The sequence below is a fragment of the Microcaecilia unicolor genome, chromosome 7 (genome assembly GCF_901765095.1).
Source record: "Microcaecilia unicolor chromosome 7, aMicUni1.1, whole genome shotgun sequence".
NCBI classification, from domain to species: domain Eukaryota; kingdom Metazoa; phylum Chordata; class Amphibia; order Gymnophiona; family Siphonopidae; genus Microcaecilia; species Microcaecilia unicolor.
In genome coordinates this window covers 232,220,113-232,243,514 of record NC_044037.1, presented here as the reverse complement: position 1 = coordinate 232,243,514, position 23,402 = coordinate 232,220,113, and the positions used below count along the sequence as shown (strand labels likewise).

Below are 23,402 nucleotides of genomic sequence, written 5' to 3'. Positions count from 1 at the left end.
TTCTGTAGGACTGCTGGGGGATGTTGCCTGCTACCATGCAAAAATCCTGTAAAGTTGTCTGAGCTAAACAAGCCTAATTCCATGGTGGTAGCTGAGTATTCACTTGTCTTTCGAAACCAGTCATTTAGGTGCCTGATTCCATAGGCTACCGTTAAGCATCGCAAACTCAGGAGGCCCAAGCCCCCCATATTCTCTTGGGATCTGTAGAATCCGCAGAGCAATTTTTGCTTTCTTTCCTTTCCAAAGGAATTTCTGCAGTATTTTGTTTATTTGCCGTTCCACTTTCCTTGGAAGATAAAGTGGGAGCGTTTGAAACACATATAACCATCTGGGTACAATCATCATGTTGTATAGTGCTATTCTGCCTAGTAAAGAGAGCGGGAGGGATTGCCACAGCTTCAACTTGTCTGCCATGTCCTCCAATAACCTGTTCACATTTTGGGCACACACTTGAGCCAGGTTCTGGGGAATTTGGACTCCTAAATACATGATTGCCTCATCAGCTTCTTCTACTCCCAGTTCCTCTAACCCTGTGCCTCCCACCCCAGGAGAGATGGTGAGCCAATGTGATTTGTCTGCATTTATTTTAAACCCCGAAAGAGCACTGTATTGTTCTATCCGTGCCCAGAGCTGCCTTAACGAATTCTGGGGGTCCCTCATCACCACCAACAGATCTGCCGCAAATGCCAGAGTCTGCACTACCTCTCCACCCACCTCTAGTCCCTTTATCTGCTCATCCATCTTCTGCGTGCGGAGTAGTGGCTTGATAGACAGCAAGAACAATAGGGGTGAGAGGGGGCACCCCTAACGAGTACCTCGCTCTATGGCTATTGGGTCTGTTCATACTCCATTAATTAATACAGATGCCGTCGGCTTAGTGTATAATGTCTGTACGGCCTGAAGCTACCAGCCAGGCATGCCCATATAATTTAACACCCCAAACAGAAATTCCCATCCTATTTTGTCAAACGCCTTTTCGGCGTCGAGACTGAGGAGGATTGCAGGTACATGATTTACTTGGCTGTAGCTCATTGCCATCAGCAATTTACGCACATTAGTAGAAGAATGTCTGCTCTTCACAAAGCCCACTTGTTCAGGCCCAATTATATCTGGTAAGTATTGAGCCAGCTTGGTGGCCAAGATTTTTGCTAGTATTTTTATATCTACATTCAATAATGAAATTGGTCGGTATGCCTCCGGTTTGTCCCTTTCTTTACCTGGTTTGGGTAATAATGATATCAATGCCATGTTATTGTGAATGGGGAACCTTCCTGTCTCCACTGCTTCCTCTAAATAGTCATGCAGTGCCAATAACGCTTTCTGGGGTATCATATTGTAAAACTCTCCCGTGAATCCATCGGGGCCTGGGGCATAGTGATGTGGCAATGACTTTATGATGGCTTGGAGCTCTTTACCAGTGATTGGGCCATTCAATGTCTGTAATGCTAGTGGAGAGAGTTTTGGCAACTTGGAGGCTTCTAAATAACTCATGAGGGATTCTTTATCTATATCTTTATATTTTTGATATATTTGGCTGAAATGTGCTCGGAATATATTTGCTATTTTTTCGCTTTTCGTGTGTATTTTACCTTTCTCGTCCTTTATGGCTGATAGCACTCTATTTCCTCCACATGTTTTCACTACTCGGGCAAGCAGGGTCCCAGTTTTATTGCCAAACCTGTGCAGCCTGTATTTGTAATATATGGCCCCCTTAAGTGCCCTTTCTTGCAGCAGGGAATTAAGTGCCACTTGTGCTGCTTGCAGTTGCTCCCTATGCTCTTTATTTGGAGTTTGGGTGTACTTGCGTTTGGCCCTCCTCGCCTTTGCCTCTAACCTCACTATAGCTGCGGTTAGTCTTCTTTTCCGCGCACAGGCAAATGCTATTATATCTCCTCTCAGCACCGCTTTTGCAGTTGGCCAGTACAACGCTGGATTTTGTTCATGTTGCTTATTATGACTGCCAAACTCCTCCCACTTTTTGTTCACATATGCTTTAAAATTTGTATCAGTCGCCAAATAAGTTGGGAATCTCCACCTCGCTTGCCCCTGGTAGAACTTTCCCGCTTCCAGATCGAGCCACACCATGGCATGATCTGTTATTGCTTCAGGCCCTATTTCACCTGCATAAACTTTTTGAAATAGTTTTTGCCCGACTAGAATATAGTCTATTCGCGATTGGGTGCCATGGAGGCATATTTTCAAAGCACTTTGGGAGGCTAAGTTCCATAGGTTTCTATGGAACTTTGGGAGGCTAAGTGCTTTGAAAATGAGCCTCATGGGCTCTCGAGACATGTGTAAAGTCTTTTTCACCGGAATGCAGGACACGCCAAACATCCACTGTATTTGTTGCTATCTTGAGGCGGGATAGCGCTGTAGCTTTAGGGCCCCCCTATGGGGTTTCCGTGGGTCTGAGCAGTCTACTGGGGGTCTGCTGCCATATTCAAATCTCCCAGTATCAATCATTGGGGGCCCGAATATTGATTACAGTGCTGGATTAATTCATGGTAAAATTTTTGATTATGTGTGTTGGGGCCGTACACTGCCGCAACTAACAAATCCAGGCCCTGGAGCCACATGCGCACCAACACGTAACGGCCCTGAGGATCTTGTACCAGCAGTTTCGTTGTGGCTGCCAGGTCTTTGCGCACTAAAATAGCCACTCCCCCATGTCTCCCTTCTGAAGAAGCTGCATACATCTCTTCCACCCAGTCTCTGGCTAACTTTTGGTGCTCTTCCGCTGTTAGTCGTGTCTCTTGCAGACAAGCTATGTCCGCCTTATGTCTTTTAAGTGCGTTTAAAAAATTTTTCCTTTTAATTGGTGATGAGAAACCCCCAACGTTCCATGTTATGAATCTCATTGTGTTAGCTTGGGTCATAATGTTGTAAGGTTACTCTTCTTCCACGTTTAAAACGTATGGGGTCTAGGCGCCCAGCTCCACCCAGTCCCCCCACTCTTCCTTCTGCCTCCGCTCTAGAGAGCTGCACGGGATTCCCGCAGGGACGGAAGCAGTTCTGTGGAGTTCCCGCGGGGACGGAAGCAGTTCCTGCGGGGATGGGAAGCAGTTCTGCGGGGTTCCCGTGGAAGTGTAAGCTACACCTGCACCAGCCTCTCATCTACCGAGTACCAAGTTCTTTGAGTGCTGTCTCCTCCTCCTCCTCCTCTTCCTCCTTGCTTTAACAGCACAAATGTGGAAATTTTTCCATTAAGGAGGAAATGACACAAGTGATGATGGAATTCAAAAAGGCGTGAGATGAACACAGAGGATCTCTAATTAGAAAATGGAAGTTATAAAAAAACCTAACCTTAAATGGCTGCATGTATGTGGATGTATGAAGTAATGCTTAGATGGTGACTCTGGCTGTGATTAACTAGGGCCAATACCGGGCAGACTTGTATGGTCTGTGTCTAATATATGGAAGTCTGGTTTAGGATAGGCTGGAAAGGGCTTAGACAGCAACTTCAGTGGCTGGAACATAAGGACAGTTCTGGACAGATTTTTATGATCTGTGTGCCACAAATGAGAAGATGAATAGACTGGAATGGGCTTCAACGACAACTCCAGCAGTTGGAACATAAGGATAGGGCCAGATAGACTTCTATGGTCTATGTTCCAGAAACACAAAAGAAATACCATAATCAAGTATATAATATCACACTTGTTGACTTAATCATGAATTGATAATGAGTGTGACTATTGGGCAGACTGGATGGACCATTCAGGTCTTTATTTGCTTTCACTTACTATGTTACAATTAATCCTCTTTGCTCCCGGGCTGATGAGCAGACCTCAGCTCTGACACAGGCATGAGCATCAGATGTCACCTGACCTACTGGCGCTTGCATGTGGTGACCTCTCAGCACACAGTGCCAGAAAATCAGAGACAAATCTTACAGGTGCACACCAGAGTGTTACAAGTTTCAGCTTCCATTCCTCCCTTGCCTACAGTACTGTGCCTCAAATCCAGAGAGAGACTGAGGGAGCTGACTGGAATTTTCTTTTATGTAGCATTAAATTCTTACAGTGATGGGTGGGGATGGGTTAAATTCTTGCGGGGACGGGTGGGGATGGGTTGGGATGGGTTACATTTTTGCAGGGATGGATGGGGATGGGTAAGATTCCAGTGGGGACGGGTAAGATTCCAGCAGGGACGGGCGGGGATGGGTAAGATTTCTGTCCCCGTGCAACTCTCTACTCCGCTCCTTCTCCACTCATGTACTCTCTGCAGTGTTGTGTCCTTCTCCCATCCCCACCTCTCACTTCCCCTCACATCTCTCCCCACGCTTCCCCATCCCCCACCTAAACCCTTGCATTTATCCATCTCCGAACAAGATAGATACTGAGATCACATACAATTTGCCAGGGACCCCGGCGCCCTACAAATAACATTCTAAATTCAACATACCTTCAAACCTAACATGTTTACAAAGCAATCTTTACATATAACAACTTTGTCATTTCAGCGATACCCACAGGTTACCTTCTGCCCTCACTGTGCATGACCTGATTCAGCCTTTTGCCTGAGCATCCGGCAGACTTTGCAGAATTTTAGCCACTCCATCCTTTGCAGCCTCTGCACAGTCATAAAGTTGCCAGTGTCCATTTTGCATTATTTTTAGTGTGGCTGGGTATAACAACATGCACCTGATATTTTTCTCATACAGCTGATGGCATAGTGGTGTAAACTGCCTCCGTTTCTCCTGCACAGCAAACGAGTAATCTTGAAAAATGCGAACTTGATGTTCTTCATATTGTAAGGTGTCCTTCTTTACTCTGTAGCCATGTAATACTTCCACTTTGTAGACATAGTTATGTAGTTTATTAAGCACTGCTCTTGGCGCTTGGCGGCCATCTTGCTTCTTGCCCATGCGGTGTGCCCTTTCCAGACACAGCGGCCCCGCACTGTCTGATAGTGCAAACTCTTTCTTCAGCCAAGCTTCCAATAGAGTGGAAAGCACCGTGTCCCCGATCGATTCCGGTATTCCAATAAGCCTTAAATTCGATCTCCGGGAGTGATTTTCAAGATCGTCCACCTTTTCTGATAACATTCTCACTGTGTTGGCCAGCTTGCTTCTTTCTTCTGCAGCTGATGGCCCCGCATCTTCCAGAGAAGAGACCCGCTGCTCTAGTTCTCCTGTCTGCTTTCCCATTGCAGTCAAAAGTGTCTCAAATGAAGCAAGCTGCTCTGTTAATTTTCCCCAACAGAAAACGAATCCATAATATCAGTGTCTCTGGCAACATTCAATGACATATACACACAAACCAGGACTTGTAGCCACCAACTCAAAGAGAGTGCTTGAAACAGTTCACACCTGTATAATATAATAGAAATTTTTTATGTATGTAGAGTACCCTCAGATATTTACCACTATTACTGCAGTCAATAATGCTGCTACAAGGTGGCATAGCACTTCTTTCATCGGGTAACTCTAACAAATTTTTTGGGAGGAGCAACATATGCTCATTTTTTCATGCTTCCCAATCACCTCAGTGCTATAAAATCGCTTATCACTTTTAAAAATGTATATACTAGGTGAAAACTGTGCACTTATCTTAACAAATTCTTGCCTCCCTGGCAGAACTATCTTGCCTTGCTGAAACATTCAGCAATTGCCTTCCCCTGAAACCGCCCGGTTAAGATAAGTGCACAGTTTTCACCTAGTATATACATTTTTAAAAGTGATAAGCGATTTTATAGCACTGAGGTGATTGGGAAGCATGAAAAAATGAGCATATGTTGCTCCTCCCAAAAAATTTGTTAGAGTTACCCGATGAAAGAAGTGCTATGCCACCTTGTAGCAGCATTATTGACTGCAGTAATAGTGGTAAATATCTGAGGATACTCTACATACATAAAAAATTTCTATTATATTATACTGGTGTGAACTGTTTCAAGCACTCTCTTTGAGTTGGTGGCTACAAGTCCTGGTTTGTGTGTATATGTCTGTTAATTTTCCCAGCTGAGGCTACAAAGCTGTCATCATTGCTAATGTTAGCTGCTACAGCTGCTCTGGTGAGAAAAACTGCCCTTCTTGTTGTTTTTTCTCCCCATGTTTCCGGTTTGCTGCACTTTCTTTTTCTCTTGTTTAATTCCTTTTCCTACCATACTGCTGGGCGAGGCTGCCAAGTATCTGTCCATTGAGCTGCAAATTTACAGCAATAAAATGCTTATTAGGTGTTAAAGGCAATTACTTTAACGATGTTCAGGCGCCTAAGGGTCCCGGAGAGCAAGGGAAACATGTCCTGCTCCCTCAAGGCATCACGTGATCTCCCCAACACGAAGATGTTATAATGCCGTTGTATCGCTCAATGTTGCGACCGCATCTCGAATATTGTGCCCAATTCTGGTCGCCGCATCTCAAAAAAGATATAAATGAATTGGAGAAGGTGCAGAGAAGGGCGACGAAAATGATAAAAGGGATGGAACGACTTCCTCCATGAGGAAAGGCTAAGACGGTTAGGGCTCTTCAGCGTGGAGAAAAGGCAGCTGAGGGGGGTGATATGATAGAAGTCTACAAGATAATGAGCGAAGTAGAGCGGACATATGTGAAGCATTTGTTTACACTTTCAAACAATAATAGAACCAGGGGACACAAGATGAAGCTAGAATATGGTAGATTTAAAACAAATAGGAGAAAGTTTTTCTTTACTCAGTGTGTAGTTGGACTCTGGAACTCGTTGCCGGAGAATGTAGTGACAGCAACTGACCTTACGGAGTTTAAGGGGGGTTTGGACAGATTCCTGAAGGAAAAGTCCATTGTACATTATTAAAATTTTTTTTTTTTTTTTTTTTGGTTTTGCCGGGTTCTTGAAGCCTGGATTGGCCGCTGCGGAGACAGCATGCTGGGCTTGATGGACCCTTGGTCTTTTCCCAGGATGGCGGTGCTTATGTGCTTAAGCATTTCATGAGCATATCATGTACATCTTTTCATTTTGTATTTGGCTTTCTTGGGTTGCGAGGGGGGGCAAGGTGACTGTGAAGCGTGGTGTGGTGGGAGTGGTGCTGAGTTTTATTTTGTGTCCTCTTTTTTTTTTTTTCACAGCAAATATGGTAACCCTAACAAGAGAACCACTGAGAGATAAGGAAATAATTGTCAATGTGGTTGTTGCCCATGTTTGAGCCTGCCTGTGACAGGAACAGTCTGTGCTATTTTGACTGCTGGTTCAATAATAAAGTTTTTCTTTTCGATTTACACTACACTCTGCCTGAGTCTGTGAGGGCTCCATGTCTGTCCGTCAGCCATGCTACCACAGTGCCTAAGAATCTTACCTAGCACTGCTGCCTTTTAACTAAATTTGATGCTAGGAAAGAGAAAAATAAACCTGTGCTCATCTCATTGAAAATGCTGTGACATCACTGAGGTATTTTGAATGATCCAGAACACTGGATAAGCAAAGGTCAAATAAGCGAAACTCTACTGTTTATATTTTTTTAAATAATGCAATTGCAAGTAATGCAGTTATGTTATTGCATAGTAGTTTATATGGTAAATAGAATGCTCCAAATAAATGCTTTTGATACAAAAATTTAGCAGGAATTGAAGTCTGTAAATTTGGGATGATGAGCTCCTTAGGAATTAGCCTCTTTGTGGCGTTATGATGTCAGCTGTTACTCTGAGTGTGATGTGAAGTCATCCATTATAAACGCACTGTGGCTTTAAGATTCAGTTACCACTAGTGTCATTCTGTGTGTGTGAAGGCTATTTTACTTGGAGGTAAAATAGTGCCATTCATTATTTAAATTATTATATTAACTCTGGCTTGGCTGCTATTTGGGTGGTTCTAAAGAATTTCAGGCTCCGTTGGGTATGATGAAGATGCAGAAGCTAGATTCTATGAGAGAGAAACCTGCAGGTGATTGTTTTCAAGCAGAAGTACCGCTCAGGTTTTGGTGTTAGTAGGAAAATGTTACAATAAAATGAAGTTTGTCTATTAGAAAATAAATTGAGAAATGTGGCCTTAGCCAGAAGGTTACTAGGCTGTATAGAGAGAGGTGTGACCAGCAGAAGGAGGTGTTGATGCCCCTGTACAAGTCATTGGTGAGGCCCCACCTGGAGTATTGTGTTCAGTTTTTGAGGCCGTATCTTGCTAAGGATGTAAAAAGAATTGAAGCGGTGCAAGGAAAAGCTACAAAATGGTATGGGATTTGCATTACAAGACGTATGAGGAGAAACTTGCTGACCTGAACATGTATACCCTGGAGGAAAGGAGAAACAGGTGACATGATACAGACGTTCAAATATTTGAAAGGTATTAATCCGCATACAAACTTTTTCCGGAGACGGGAAGGCGGTAGAACTAGAGGACATGAAATGAGGTTGAAGGGGGGCAGACTCAAGAAAAATATCAGGACGTATTTTTTCACGGCGAGAGTGGTGGATACTTGGAATGCCCTCCCGCGGGAGGTGGTGGAGATGAAAACGGTAACGGAATTCAAAAATGCATGGGATAAACATAAAGGAATCCTGTTCAGAAGAAATGGATCCTCAGAAGCTTAGTAGAGATTGGGTGGCAGCACCAGTGGTTAGGAGGCGGGGCTAGTGGTTGGGAGGCGGGGCTAGTGCTGGGCAGACTTACGGTCTGTGCCCTGAAAATTGTAGATACAAATCAAGGTCAGGTATACATATAAAGTAGCACATATGAGTTTATCTTGTTGGGCAGACTGGATGGACCATACAGGTCTTTTTCTGCCGTCATCTACTATGTTACTGTCCGCCTTATTTTCGAAAGAGAAAAACGCCTATAGTGCGACCTAAATCGGGAGATAAACGTTTATCTCACAAAGGCGCCCAAATCGGTATAATGGAAAGCCGATTTTGGGTGTTTCCAACTGCACTCCGTTGCGGAAACGAATAAAGTTGACGGGGGGGTGTCGGAGGCGTGGTGGAGGCGGAACTGGGGCGTGGTTATCAGCCGAGGAGAGATAGGCGTCTTTAGCTGATAATCGAAAAAAAAAAAGGCGATTTTGGGTCACTTTTTTTGGACCCTTTTTTTTCACGAACAAGTCCCAAAAAAGTGCCCCAACTGCCCAGATGACCACTGGAGGGAATCGGGGATGACCTCCCTGGACTCCCCCAGTGGTCACTAACCCCCTCCCACCAAACAAAAACCACTTTACAAACTTTTTTTCCAGCCTCTATGCCAGCCTCAAATGCCGTACCCACCTCCATGACAGCAGAATGTGTTCGATCCTTTCACAGCCTTTCCCTGGATCACATGTGGCTCTCGGGTGCAGTACAGGGTCACATCAGCATTGCATTGTGGTGGGTGTAGGGTATTGGGCTCCGTGATTTCATTAGCTTGTGTTACAGTCTCACGATGTTGGTAGTTGGTAGGCTCTTCTCCCATGGTGCTTTTCCCCCTGCCTACTGGGTCAGAGTGTGCCCTGTTGTGTTTCCTGTTGTAGTCCATGCGGTAGTGGCCATTTTTGCAAGCCAGTTTTAGTTCCCTTTCCTGTGTTAGCCACGTTAGAGAACTTAGTTCTTCCCTTGAATGTGGCTGAAAGAGGGCATTGTACAGCATTCTGCCAGCTCTGACCTACTGCTCATCTCAGTACCAGGGAGACTCGTTGCCAGTGGGGTACAACCTCTGATCTGCAGTTAACTGTGAGTAAACGCGGTTATTCCAATAAAGGACGTTTTCGGAGAGATTAGTCTTCAGGTGTCAACTGGTGTGCCAATGTTATATAGCAGCAACCAGTCCTAGAGGCCTGCGTGTATGCAGGTCCCTGGAGCACTTTTAGTGGGTACCGCAGTGCACTTCAGCCAGGTGGCCCCAGGCCCATCTCCCCCCCCCCCCCCCCCCACCTGTAATACTTGTGCTGGTAAATGGGAGTCCTCCAAAACCCACTGTACCCACATGTAGGTGCCCCCTTCACCCCTAAGAGCTATGGTAGTGTTGTACATTTGTGGGTAGTGGGTTTTGGGGGAGGGGGGTTGGGTGTTCAGCACCCTTGGTAAGGGAGCTATGCATGTGGGAGCTTTTTCTGAAGTCCACCGCACTGACCTAGGGTGCCCAGTTGGTGTCCTGGCATATCAGGGGGGGCGAGTGTACTATGAATCGTGGCCCCTCCCACGACCAAATGGCTCGGATTAGGACGTTTTTGAGCTGGGCGTTTTTAGTTTCCATTATCGCTAAAAACAACAAATGCCCAGCTCAAAAACGTCCATTTTTTTGAAAATACGGTTCGGCCTGCCCCTTCACGGACCCGTTCTCGGAGATAAACGCCCATGGAGATAGGCGTTTCCGTTCAATTATGCCCCTCCACGTTGATTGTAATTTTTCTGCACATTCAATAACACCGATCTGTTTTTTCATTCTGGGTCATGCCTCAGGCTGATATAGCACTTGCAGTGTAGACCAGTGTCTGGACTTCTTTACCCTATTTTAATAAGAATAATTTACATTACTGTTTGTCCTTAATGGGTTTTATAATACAAAACAGGAAGCATTTCAATGCTACTGTTAATAGGGGTTGGAAAGTTGTGCTTACCTGAGTTGAGGGGCTTTGACAGCCTCATTACTGAGCTGGGGTTGCTGGCAGATTTCCTGGGACTGGTTGTTGGCATCAAGATTGGCAGCCTCAATGTCGTGGGAGGTGCATGGCTCCTGGGGCATTGGAGCCCCATGGCTGCTCCTGGCTGGTCAACTGAGAGCAGATGGAGATATAGAGAAGAAGAGGAGCAAAGATAACCACTTGGAAGTATTTGGGGCCATGAGTGTCGGTGGCACTCTGGGTCTGCAGCAGTTTGGGAGGAAGACAGTGCTGGGGAAGGAGTGCAGCGGAGGTTGGGGCTCCGCTGTGGCCTGGCTGGGGTGTCTGGCACATGTGCGGGTGTACCTTTATGGCCCATTGCAGAGCTGGGAACTGAATTTAGCAGCTGGACTGGTGGGAAAGAGAGAGAGGCCCAATTTGTGACTCTGCCAGCCTGAAATGGCTAGGGCAGGGGATGCAATGTGGGGAAGAGACTGGGAAGGCTTCTCTGGGATCTTCCTGGTTGCTTGGCAACCTGGGCAGAACCCAGAAGTGCACATGTTGGAAGGTATGCATGTGTAAGCAGCAGAGTCCTGACTGAGCAACTCAGAGTGTAAAGCCTTGCAGGCAGCAGAGAGTGTGCGTGGACAATGTAAAGAGTGAAAGTCAGAGAGGAGAATTGCATGACAGGAGGTTCTGGAAAGGTAAGGGACAAATGGGGATCAAGTTTTATTTTTGAATTTACATTGGTTGAATTGTATTTTGTTGAGAGCTGTAGGCAGAGCAGGGACAGAGCTGTAGGAAGCGCAATACAGAAGCAGGCAGCCTGAAGGTTGTAAAGGGGACCATTTGGTCAGTTTGAAACAGGACTAATTATCAAGTAAATCAGGAGGCCGAGACGCTGACTTCCAAAGCAAGGCAACATTTATTAGCTAGCTGTCACAGTACTAAGTTCAGACTCAGGATACTTCGCCTCGAGCGTCACCTGACACTCGTTCTTATACAGATTAGTGGTCATGCGCATAAAACACACCATACATCACACATACACATGCGCAGTACATGCACATGCGCAATACATTAGTAGTTCTGTAGTTCTCACAGAGAAAAGATACGTCAGTTTCATAGCTTTCATAGAAATTGTTACTTTGCAAGAAATGTAACATTGCAATGTTTCAGCACATTCACATAATACAACCTCTATGCATGGATCACGAGACTGCGCTGGCAGAGCCAGCTGCCTTCCTTACAAACCTAAATTGCTGACTACTACAACTTGTTATCTAGCTGCTGGTTAACAAATAGATACTACTAGTAAAAGTCCAAACTGCACAGTTTTAGGTTTTAGTCTAGGCTCATTATATAAAAGCTGAGGTTTTTTGGTACAAAGCAAAGGTGCAAGTGTGAATGCAAAGTCCAAATAGAACATCCTGCTAGTGTAAAAGTCCACAAAAGTCCAAATAAAGTAAACAGTGCAAATCAAGTTTTGCAAGTTCAGTGGCAGTGCAAGTTCTGCCCCCTACAAGTTGAGACACGTTGAGGGTGAGACGGGCTGTATGTTGTGAAGTGTGTGTTAAAGTGGGTAAAACTGATGCAAGGCTGAAAGAAATAGGTTTATTTGGCTTATATGTGACCAACTTGTATGAAAGTTTACATTTTCCAGCCTGACTGGCATGTGTTGAAGTGAATGCTGGTGAGTGACAGCAGTAATTGTTAGGAGAGCTAACACAGATTTAACAAGCTCTTCAGGGCTCAAGTTTGATTGAAAGTCTTTAATTTAAAGTAATCTAATAGGGATTTGTGGAATTGGAAAAGATAGTTAATTGGAATTATTCTTCTTTGTTTTCTTCTCCTGCCTTATGTGTAAATGCAAAGCTACAGCTAAAAATTGTATATCCCAGTTCAGTTAAGTAATATGGTGCTACCAGAACAAAAATAATTAGACATTTCAGAGGTTAGCAACCTTGGTTCGTCCATAGCACTCCTTATAGAAATTGCTAGGACAAGAGGAGGGAATTGTGGAACTGGAAAAGACAGAGTTAAAATGATGTCTTTAAGAAGGAAATGCAAGACATTGTCTTAAGTGAGCTATTGGTAAATGCTGGCTTAGTTCTACCCTAGGGGATGTCCATTGAGTACAAATAGAGATGTTTACTAGAGACCTCTTTTCTTTAATGACTAGGAAAAGCCATTTGATAAGAGAGAGGTTACAGATGGTCTGAAACTGACCAGTATTTGTGACAGATGTCTTCTTTTGGAAAAGCAAAGTATATTTTGTGTTTAACTAAAGAAAACGGGTGATAAATGTTAGTCTATTATTAAAAATAGTTGAGAAATGCTTTGCAGAAGGTTTTTTCATTGTACTATGCCCTTATACTTTATATTTGCTTAGATGTTGCTCCTGTAGGCACAGGAAAAAAAGATGTTTAATGCTCCCAGGTTTCAACCAAATTAATGCTTTAAAAAAAACTGTGCTTATAAATAGTAAGCCTAATTGTTAAGCACCTGAATACAGGAAGTCCCTATAACCAGCCTCTCCAAATGGCACAATTTACAATTTAGAACCAATTACTACTCTGATAAAACCAGTACTTCCTCTGTGTACATCCATATGCTGTAAAAGCTGGCATGTGTGAAAATATTAGCGAGATCAAATACAACTGCTATCAACAATAAAGAACAATGTGGATAGTGCATCTGGGTCAACAAAGAAGACGGTGGCTGTGAGCGGGAAAGGTAGAATAACCTCAGCATAAACGCCGCCCATCTTGTCTTCTATGCTCAGCTTAACCAGCAGTGGCCCCCCTCCTCCAGCACTGACTGACTCAGAGAGGAGGGAGGGCTGGGCTGTGGAGGGACTGGAGAGGAGCTGTAAAAAAGAAATGCATGCTAGCCTAGAGAGGGGGCTAGGGGGGTGCCTGCAATAAATGATAGAGTCCAGCGTTTATTGCAGGCACCTCCCAGCCCCCTCCCTAGGCTAGTAAGCATTTTTTTACAGCTCCCCTTTTGTCCCTCCACTACAAGTCCAGACTGTTGGCTCCCTCGGTTGTTCCATGGTCCCTCTGGCTCCTGCTAGCAGCTATTCATGGCTGGCCCTGGCTGGTATGAATGTTGTGGAGTAGCGCTTGAGTGGCCGACCCAGGAAGCAGGGACCAGACAGGACTCTCCCACGCAGCCTTCCCTCCTGACCCACTGACAGTGATGGGTTGTGTGTGTCGTCGATGTCTCCACAGTCCACATTCTCCTGCCAACCATCTGCCACGAGGCCACTACACCACGAGTCATGAGTGAGTGCGCCAGCAGCCATTTGTAAGAGGGCTAGATCCCACCTCCCTTGCCCTTCCTATTGGTCCAATTAGGACCAATACGAGGGTGAGCAGCAGAATACCCAACCCATGGCTGTGGGAGTGAAAAAGCACCCAACCCACAGCTGCAGGGATTAAAAAGCATCCAAAAAGCCGCAACCCATGGGCTTTCAACAAATCCCATGGAGAGAAGTGGGAACCTGCCCAATTCTGCAGGAATACCGTGGAACTGGCAATTTTGGCTACAAACTGAACACCCAGTCCTGCTAGAGAAGCTCTCTTCCTCCTCCTCTCCTCCCCACACCCACTGCTCTGTGCACAATGCCTCAGGTATATCTAGAGCAGAGAAAAAGCACCCTGGACAATGTGAACTATTGTGGATTAAAAACTGGTTGAAGGATAAAAAACAGAGAGTGGGGTTAAATGGGCAGTATTCACAATGGAGAAGGGTAGTTAGTGGGGTTCCTCAGGGGTCTGTGCTAGGACCGCTGCTTTTTAATATATTTATAAATGATTTAGAGATGGGAGTAACTAGCGAGGTAATTAAATTTGCTGATGACACAAAGTTATTCAAAGTCGTTAACTCACGACAGGATTGTGAAAAATTACAGAACTACCTTACGAGACTGGGAGAATGGGTGGCTAAATGGCAGATGACGTTTAATGTGAGCAAGTGCAAGGTGATACATGTTGAAACTGATAATTATTGGGAATATTTTAGATTTATATTACAACCAGGAAAGTTTTATATTCTAGGGCAATTTTGAAAGTTAAATCAATTGAAAATTCTTTGACCAGACTGTACCATTTCTGGTCTCATCCAGAGAATTGCCTTGATAACAGCATTTAGCTGACACATTGAAACTTATAATCCCACCCACCACAGGGTTTTCCACTCATTTATAGACGAGCCAAACCTCATTAACTTTACTCAGTCATATACATGCAGTTTTGCAGACTGATAACCCCAACATAGTACACCTGTTCATACCCATTTCAACCAATGAGGATGACTTTTATTCTCTGCAATAATTGTGGTGCTTTAGTTTCAAGGCCAATCATCTGGAGACTTAAAGCTTGTCCTATCTGTCTTCAGCTATCTATTTTAAAACAAGAGCTCAGTAAAGTAATGCAAGAATTGGATGCAATTAAAGCAGCTTCTAGGACTGCACACAATAATAACTTCTCACCACTGCCTCAAAGAATAACACCACATAAGAACAGATGGTTCACAGTAGGCTCAGGCAGACTTCGTCAGGTGACACAGAAGCATCCACCCGCACAAGTGTTGCTACTAAAGAATTCTTTTGCTCCATTACAGCACTGTGATGCTCCTAAAAATAAAATTGAGGCAGAGGAAAAAGCAATAAAGTTGGAACAAAAACATATGAAGGAACCCAAAGTGAAAAGACACCCCCAAATCACTAATGTTGAAACACATACCAGGAAATATAGATGGAAAGCGATGGCCACAAATGCTCGTAGTCTAAGCAATAAAGTACATGACCTTCAAGCCCTGATGTTGGAGGCAGACTTAGACATTGTTGCAATCACGGAGACGTGGCTCAATGGTTCCCATAAATGGGATGCAAACATACCAGGCTATAATCTATTTAGGAAGGATAGAGAGGGTCGAAAAGGTGGAGGAGTAGCTCTGTATGTAAAGAATGATATCATGGCGACTGAAATGACAGGGACCTGGGGAAAAGAAGAAGCGATATGGATCACCTTAAAAAGAGAGGATAGAACCTCTGTCCACGTGGGTGTTGTCTACAGACCCCCGACACAATTAGAGGAACTAGATAAAGATCTGATCGCAGATATTCAAAAATTAGGAAAGAAAAAAGAGGTTCTGTTGATGGGAGATTTCAATCTGCCAGATGTAGATTGGAAGGTTCCGTCTGCAAAATCAGAAAGAAGTAGAGAGATCGTGGATGCTTTCCAAAGTGCTCTGCTCAGACAAATGGTGATGGAACCCATGAGGGAGGGAGCGACGCTGGATCTGGTGCTCACAAATGGGGATAGTGTGTCAAATGTCAGAGTGGGTGCACACCTGGGAAGCAGTGACCATCAAACGGTTTGGTTTGATATGACGGCTGAAGTGGAGGGCGGCCACTCTAAACTCAAAGTCCTGGATTTCAAGCGTGCTGACTTTAGTAAAATGGGGGAATACCTGAGGAAGGAGCTGATGGGCTGGGAGGACATACAAGAAGTGGAAGGACAGTGGTCCAGGCTGAAGGAGGTAATAAATAGGGCCACAGACCTTTATGTAAGGGGAGTAAATAAAAGCAAGAGAAAAAGGAAACCGATATGGTTCTCCAAGAAAGTGGCTGAGAAAATAAAGGCTAAAGAGTTAGCGTTCCAGAAATATAGAAAATCTCAAGAAGAGGAACACGGGGAGGAATACCGGGTGAAACTGAAAGAAGCCAAGAGAGAGATACGTCTGGCGAAGGCGCAAGCGGAAGAACAAATGGCTAGAAATGTAAGGAGGGGAGACAAAAATTTCTTCAGGTATATTAGTGAAAGGAGAATGACTAAAAAGGGAATTGTGAGACTAAAAGATACAGCGAAACGCTATGTAGATAATGATGAAGAAAAAGCCAATTTGCTAAATAGATACTTTTGTTCTGTTTTCACTGAAGAAAATCCTGGAGAAGGACTGAGAGGGACTGACAAAAGTACACCTGAGAATGGAGTGAATAGAGCACCGTTCACGGAAGAGAGTGTGTATCAACAACTTGGAAAGCTAAAGGTGGACAAAGCCATGGGACCGGACGGGATCCACCCCAGAATATTGAGGGAGCTCAGAGAGGTTCTGGCGGGTCCTCTTAAAGATTTGTTTAATAAATCCTTGGAGACGGGAGAGGTTCCGAGGGATTGGAGAGCGGCGGATGTGGTCCCTCTTCACAAAAGTGGTGATAGGGAAGAAGCTGGAAACTACAGGCCGGTAAGCCTCACTTCGGTTATTGGAAAATAAATGGAGGCCATGCTGAAGGAAAGGATAGTGAATTTCCTGGAAGCCAATAAGTTGCAAGATCCGAGACAACATGGTTTTACCAGAGGGAAATCGTGCCAAATGAATCTCATTGAATTCTTTGATTGGGTAACTGGAGAATTAAATCATCGACATGCTATAGACGTAATCTACTTAGATTTTAGCAAAGCTTTTGACACGGTTCCCCAAAGGAGGCTCTTAAATAAACTCGATGGGCTGAAGATAGGTCCCAAAGTGGTGAACTGGATTAGGAACTGGTTGACAGACAGACGACAGAGGGTGGTGCTAAATGGAGTTCGCTCGGAGGAGGGAAAGGTGAGTAGTGGAGTGCCTCAGGGATCAGTCCTGGGGACGATTCTGTTCAATATATTTGTGAGTGACATTGCTGTAGGGTTAGAAGGTAAAGTTTGCCTATTTGCGGATGATACTAAGATTTGCAACAGAGTGGACACCCCGGGAGGGAGTGGAAAGCATGAAAAAGGATCTGAGGAAGCTAGAAGAATGGTCTAAGGTTTGGCAATTAAAATTCACTGCGAAGAAATGCAAAGTGATGCACTTAGGGAGTAGAAACCCAAGAGAGACTTATGTGTTAGGCGGTGAGAGTCTGATAGGTACTGAGGGGGAGAGGGATCTTGGGGTGATAGTATCCAAGGATCTGAAGGCGACGAAACAGTGTGACAAGGCGGTGGCTGTAGCGAGAAGGTTGCTAGGCTGTATAGAGAGAGGTGTATTCAGCAGAAGAAAGGAAGTGTTGATGCCCCTGTACAAGTCGTTGGTGAGGCCCCACCTGGAGTATTGTGTTCAGTTTTGGAGGCCGTACCTTGCGAAGGATGTTAAAAAAATGGAAGCGGTGCAAAGAAAAGCTACGAGAATGGTACGGGATTTGAGTTCCAAGACGTGTGAGGAGAGACTTGCTGACCTGAACATGTATACCCTGGAGGAAAGGAGGAACAGGGGTGATATGATACAGACGTTCAAATATTTGAAAGGTATTAATCCGCAAACAAATCTTTTCCGGAGATGGGAAGGTGGTAGAACGAGAGGACGTGAATTGAGGTTGAAGGGGGGCAGCCTCAGGAAAGATGTCAGGAAGTATTTTTTCACAGAGAGGGTGGTGGATGCTTGGAATGCCCTCCCGCGGGAGGTGGTGGAGATGAAAACGGTAATGGAATTCAAACATGCGTGGGATATGCATAAAGGAATCCTGTGCAGAAGGAATGGATCCTCAGAAGCTTAGCCGAAATTGGGTGGCGGAGCAGGTGGGGGGAAGAGGGGTTGGTGGTTGGGAGGCGAGGATAGTGGAGGGCAGACTTATACAGTCTGTGCCAGAGCCAGTGATGGGAGGCGGGACTGGTGGTTGGGAGGCGGGAAGTACTGCTGCGCAGACTTGTATGGTCTGTGCCCTGAATAAGGCAGGTACAAATCAAGGTAAGGTTTACACATATGGTTGTCTTGTTGGGCAGACTGGATGGACCGTGGAGGTCTTTTTCTGCCGTCATCTACTATGTTACTATGTTACTATGCTCAGTGTGCTGCTGTGGCTAGGCAAGCGAATAGAATGTTGGGTATTATTAGGAAAGGTATGGAAAACAGGTGTGAGGATGTTATAATGCAGTTGTATCGCTCCATGGTGCGACCACACCTGAGTATTGTGTTCAATTCTCAAGAAAGATATAGTAGAATTGGAAAAGGTGCAGCGAAGGGAGACTAAAATGATAGCAGCGATGGGACAACTTCCCTATGAAGAAAGACTAAGGAGGTTAGGGCTTTTCAGCTTGGAGAAGAGACGGCTGAGGGGAGACATGATAGAGGTATATAAAATAACGAGTGGAGTGGAACAGGTGGATGTGAAACGTTTGTTCACGCTTTCCAAAAATACTAGGACTAGGGGGCATGCGATGAAACTACAGTGTAGTACATTTAAAACAAATTGGAGAAAATCTTTCTTCACCCAACGAATAATTAAACTCTGGAGTTCGTTGCCGGAGAACGTGGTGAAGGCAGTTAGCTTGGCAGAGTTTAAAAAGGGGGTAGACAGTTTCCTAAAGGACAAGTCCATAAACCACTACTAAATGGACTTGGGAAAAATCCACAATTCCAGGAATAACATGTATAGAATGTTTGTACGTTTGGGAAGCTTGCCAGGTGCCCTTGGCCTGGATTGGCCGCTGTCGTGGACAGGATGCTGGGCTCGATGGACCCTTGGTCTTTTCCCAGTGTGGCATTATTTATGTAAGCAGCAGGCAAAATAGTGATTATAGCCTTTCAAACACCTCTCTTCATGTTCACAGTCTCCACCCACCTTAACAATAGTAGTGGTGTACAATTGGGGGTAGTGGGTTTTGGGTGGGTTTTAGGGGGCTCAGCAGACAAGATAAGGGAGCAATGGTGAGAAGTATACCTGGGAGCATTTATTTGAAGTCTACAGCAGTGCCCCCTAGGGTGTGCTATTGCTTTCCTGGGATGTCTGAGGGACCAATCTACTAAAAATTCTGGCTCCTCCTACATTCCAATGGCTTGATTTTGTGTGTTTTATACTTGTACTTTTTTTTTTTTTTTTTTTTAATGGACCAAAAAAACAAAACGTCCAAACCACAAAACCTTGTTCAAAACAATATTTTTGAAAAAAAAGGTAGACATTTTTCTTTTTTTGAAAATGACATTCTTTCCTATTCAGATTTTGGACGTTTTTTGCAAAACGTCCAAAGTCATATCGAAAATCCTTATGTACTAAAAAACTGGTGTGGATAGGACACAAAACAAAAAATATTTAAGGGGACACAAACACACAAGCAAGCAAACATACATAAGACCTCATAAGCATTCGGGAAAAAAAAAGATTAATGAAAATGGGATGTGCTTGGAATATTACCATTGACTGCTCCCTTCTTTTCTTCAGGTTACTAAATAGCACGTTGTTTGATAGCTGGGAAATTGTAGGCCCTTTTCCATCCTGGTGGTTCATGAACTTTCTGCTTTTGATAATTCAAGTGCTCAACTTCATGTGGTCATGTATAATCATCAAGATGGTGTGGAAAGCATTTTCAAAAGGCAAGGTGAGACAAAGATTCACTTACTAGGCTGTTCTTATTAAGCTGTATTACATACTTTCTGCACTGTGTTGTGGTATTTGGGTCTGAACTACATATTTTTGTTGGGATATTACTAGGGGTTGGCCACCAGTTGTAAAGCAGAGGTTATTTGATATATATATATATATATATATTAGTTTGAATATTTGTTTCCTGAAACTTCATATTTTACAATTGATAAATCTTTTCATGTGTTTGGTAATGTGCTTTTGCATAACCTATGGAAAAAATGCCTAAATTACCTTTCACACTACCTGAGAGGAATGATTAGAGAATTCAGATATGTTGTAAATAAGACATGCATCTATACATCTATACTCAAATTTGGACGCCAAAAAAAAATGAGTGCTGAGCACTGTTCTAGAAACTGTGCTCCAAATTGGGTGCTGCTTATAGCATAGCGTGGAGTGCCAGGATCCGCACCTAACTTTTAGGTGAGAGGAGTTACACCAACTGAATCCTGGTAGAAACCCTGTACCTAAATTAGATGTGGATCCCACAAATTGTATAATAGTGTGTGCATCATTAGTGAACGCCCTTGATCCTTCCATGCCCCTACCATGGTCATGACCCTTTTCAGTCGTGTGCTGAAGGACTTGCACATGCATCTTTATAAAATAGTGCTTAGCAAGATGCACGCGTAAATCTAAATTATAGCCAGTGGATGGCAATAATTGATAGCGCCCGATTATCAGTGCTAATAGACTTGTGACTCAATTAAATTGTGTGCGCAAATTGTAAGTGCCATTTATAGAATTCCCCTGCACATTTGCACATCTGTTCCAATAAGATGGCGGAGTAGCAATGTATGTATGTGCTTTTGTAAAATAAATGAGTACAATATACTGGGGGATTCTATATATGATGACTAAAGTTGTGCGTGCAAATCAATGCACATTGCTGATTTGGGCATGCAATTTAATTGATTAATCCTATGGTCTCTAATGTTTCTCAAAACTCACACTAACACTATTTGCTTTTGTCTCACCTTGAATGTAAACCGCACTGAACCCTGGAAAGGAGATATTAGCGATATACAAGAATTGATTTGAACTGAATGAGCCAATCAGTGCCAATAATTGGCTGCTAACAGTCAATTATTGGCATTAATTGGCCTTAATTGGATTTTATGCGCAGATTGTATTTTATTACAATCCAAGTGTAAATCCTATAGCAAGTAAATTCATGGGGGTGTGGCCAGAGGCATTCTAGGGGTGATCCAGGATGTTCCCAGAATTTTCGCATAATATTACAGAATAGACTCCATCAGCGCCTAATTTAGGCACTGTCATTTACTCCGGCTTTCAGCAGGCGTAATTGCCGACAGCTTAAGTTAGTTCCCATTTATGCGCTTAACGCTATTCTATAAAGGTAGCAAACCCTTTATAGAATAGCGCTCAGCACTGATTTTTCGGCACCATTTATGTTATCTAGTCCATAGTGAATATGCCTTGGCGCAAGTGTAATTGTGTGTGTTGGTATTTGCATGTTGTTAGTGCCTATGCTAGTGTTACAAAATGGGCTTGTAATAAACGCCTTTTTGCACACGTCACGTAGATCATCTGATTTTAAAAGATGAAGCCTACATATCTTTATATTAATTCTAGAAAATCGCACTTCTCAGTGTCTATATGTAATTCTGAAACTTGATTATTACCTTCAGATTATCAGTGTTGAAGTTTCTTTCATTACCTGTATGTTCTTATCTTTCTGTCCTCTTCCCTCCCCCCCTAACGAAGGCTGGGAAATGGAACCCTTTGCATGTAAGTTTGGTTGAATTTGTTGCATGATCAATGGCTAAACCCCTCAAACTGTTCATTTCACAGTTTGTTCACTAAACATGTACTAATCATATAGCTCATAATGAAAGATTAAAATTAACACTACATTTCAATCATTTATACCTTATAAAACTAATTTAAACATGCAGAGCAGTTACAGCTCCGAGTATTCTTAATGACAAAATGTTCTGTAAGCCAAAACAAGTGAATTAATGCAGCAAAGAATATTCAATTCGCCTGTTTTACCATGACTCAATATATTTCTCCTGCCTAAATCATCAAATAATTTCCTTGCCGTGATTTTCCCATTTCCTTTTTCTTTTTTCTGGATTAAATTCCTTTCATTTTTAGTTTGTATTTTCAGTTTAATATGGTAATAGTGAGAAAAGACATTTTGGCACAAATCTGTCTTAATACCCAATATTCTTTCATAGTAACATAGAGGGGCATAATCAAACGGCGCCGGCGAAATCGATCTATTTTGGCGGCGCCGCAACAGCTGGACGGAACCGTATTATCGAAAAAGATGGCCGGCCAACTTTTGTTTCGATAATACGGTTGGGGTCGGCCAAATGCCACAGATCGCCGGGTTTGAGATGGCCGACTTTGTTTTTCAGCGATAATGGAAACTGGAACCGGCCATCTCAAACCCGGCCAAATCCAAGGCATTTGGCCGTGGGAGGGGCCAGCATTCATAGTGCACTGGTACTTCTGAATGTTTAGATCTTGCTGATCAGTTATGTTATGACTTACTTGTTCAGGAGTGCTGTATTTTGTGATACTGTTTTGAGAAACGTTCAAGAAAGACTTCATACAAATGAAAAAAGTCCCTGCCGTGCATTTTCCCTTGATGGCCGTCCCTGACGTGCACTTCCCTTAATAGCCGTCTTTGTCTCCGAAAGTGCACTTCTCTTAATGGCCGTCTTTCTCCATGAACAGGGAAATCAAAAGTTTTTGCACACTGCTTTTTTTGTAGTAACAGTGGGATTTGAACCAGCCACCTCTGCATTACAAGACCAGTGATGTAACCACTTGGCCACAGCTCCACCTACTTGGGTGTCCCTCCCTTTTGATTATACCCCTCCAGGTCTCTCTCAGCCACTCACAGACAGCTTAGCGCACTGTGATTGGCTGAGAGAGACCTGAAGGGGTATAATCAAAAGGGAGGGACAGCCAAGTAAGTGGAGCTGTGGCCAAGTGGTTACATCATGGCTCTTATAATGCAGAGGTGGCTGGTTCAGATCCAACTGTTACTAATAAAAAAACTGTGAGCAAAAACTGTTTTGATTTCCCTGTTTGTGGAGAAAGCCGGCCGTTAAAAGAAATGCACTTTCGGAGAGAAAGACGGCTATTAAGGGAAGTGCACGTCAGGGACGGCCATCAAGGGAAAATGAATGGCAGGGACTTTTTTAATTTGTATGACGTCTTTCTTGAACATTTCTCAAAACAGTATCACAAAATACAGCACTCCAGAACAAGTAAGTCATAACATAACTGATCAGCAAGATCCTTTTTTTTTTTTTTTTTTTTTACGAGCTGGCCGACTGGCTTCCCCTCCTAGGAAGGAAATGTTTTAAAGGTTTTTTTTGGGTGGAAGGGGGTTGGTGACCACTGGAGGAGTATGGGGAGGTCATTCCCGATTCCTTCCGGTGATCATCTGGTCAGTTTGGGCATCTTTTTGAGACTTGGTCGTGAAAATAAATAGACCAAGTAAAACCGGCCAAATGCTCGTCATCGCCAGTTTTCTTTTTTCCAT

At 43.8% G+C, this 23,402-nt stretch overlaps 1 protein-coding gene across 3 annotated transcripts in view; it reads left to right on the top strand.

Moving 5' to 3' along the window:
* CERS6 (ceramide synthase 6) overlaps positions 1-23,402 on the top strand; it is a 270,865-nt gene that overhangs the window by 231,391 nt on the left and 16,072 nt on the right. For all 3 annotated transcript variants that reach the window (XM_030209471.1, XM_030209470.1, XM_030209469.1), the window contains one exon: positions 19,673-19,829. In XM_030209471.1, the coding sequence (XP_030065331.1) occupies positions 19,673-19,829 (157 nt within the window). The remainder of the gene's footprint in view (positions 1-19,672; positions 19,830-23,402) is intronic.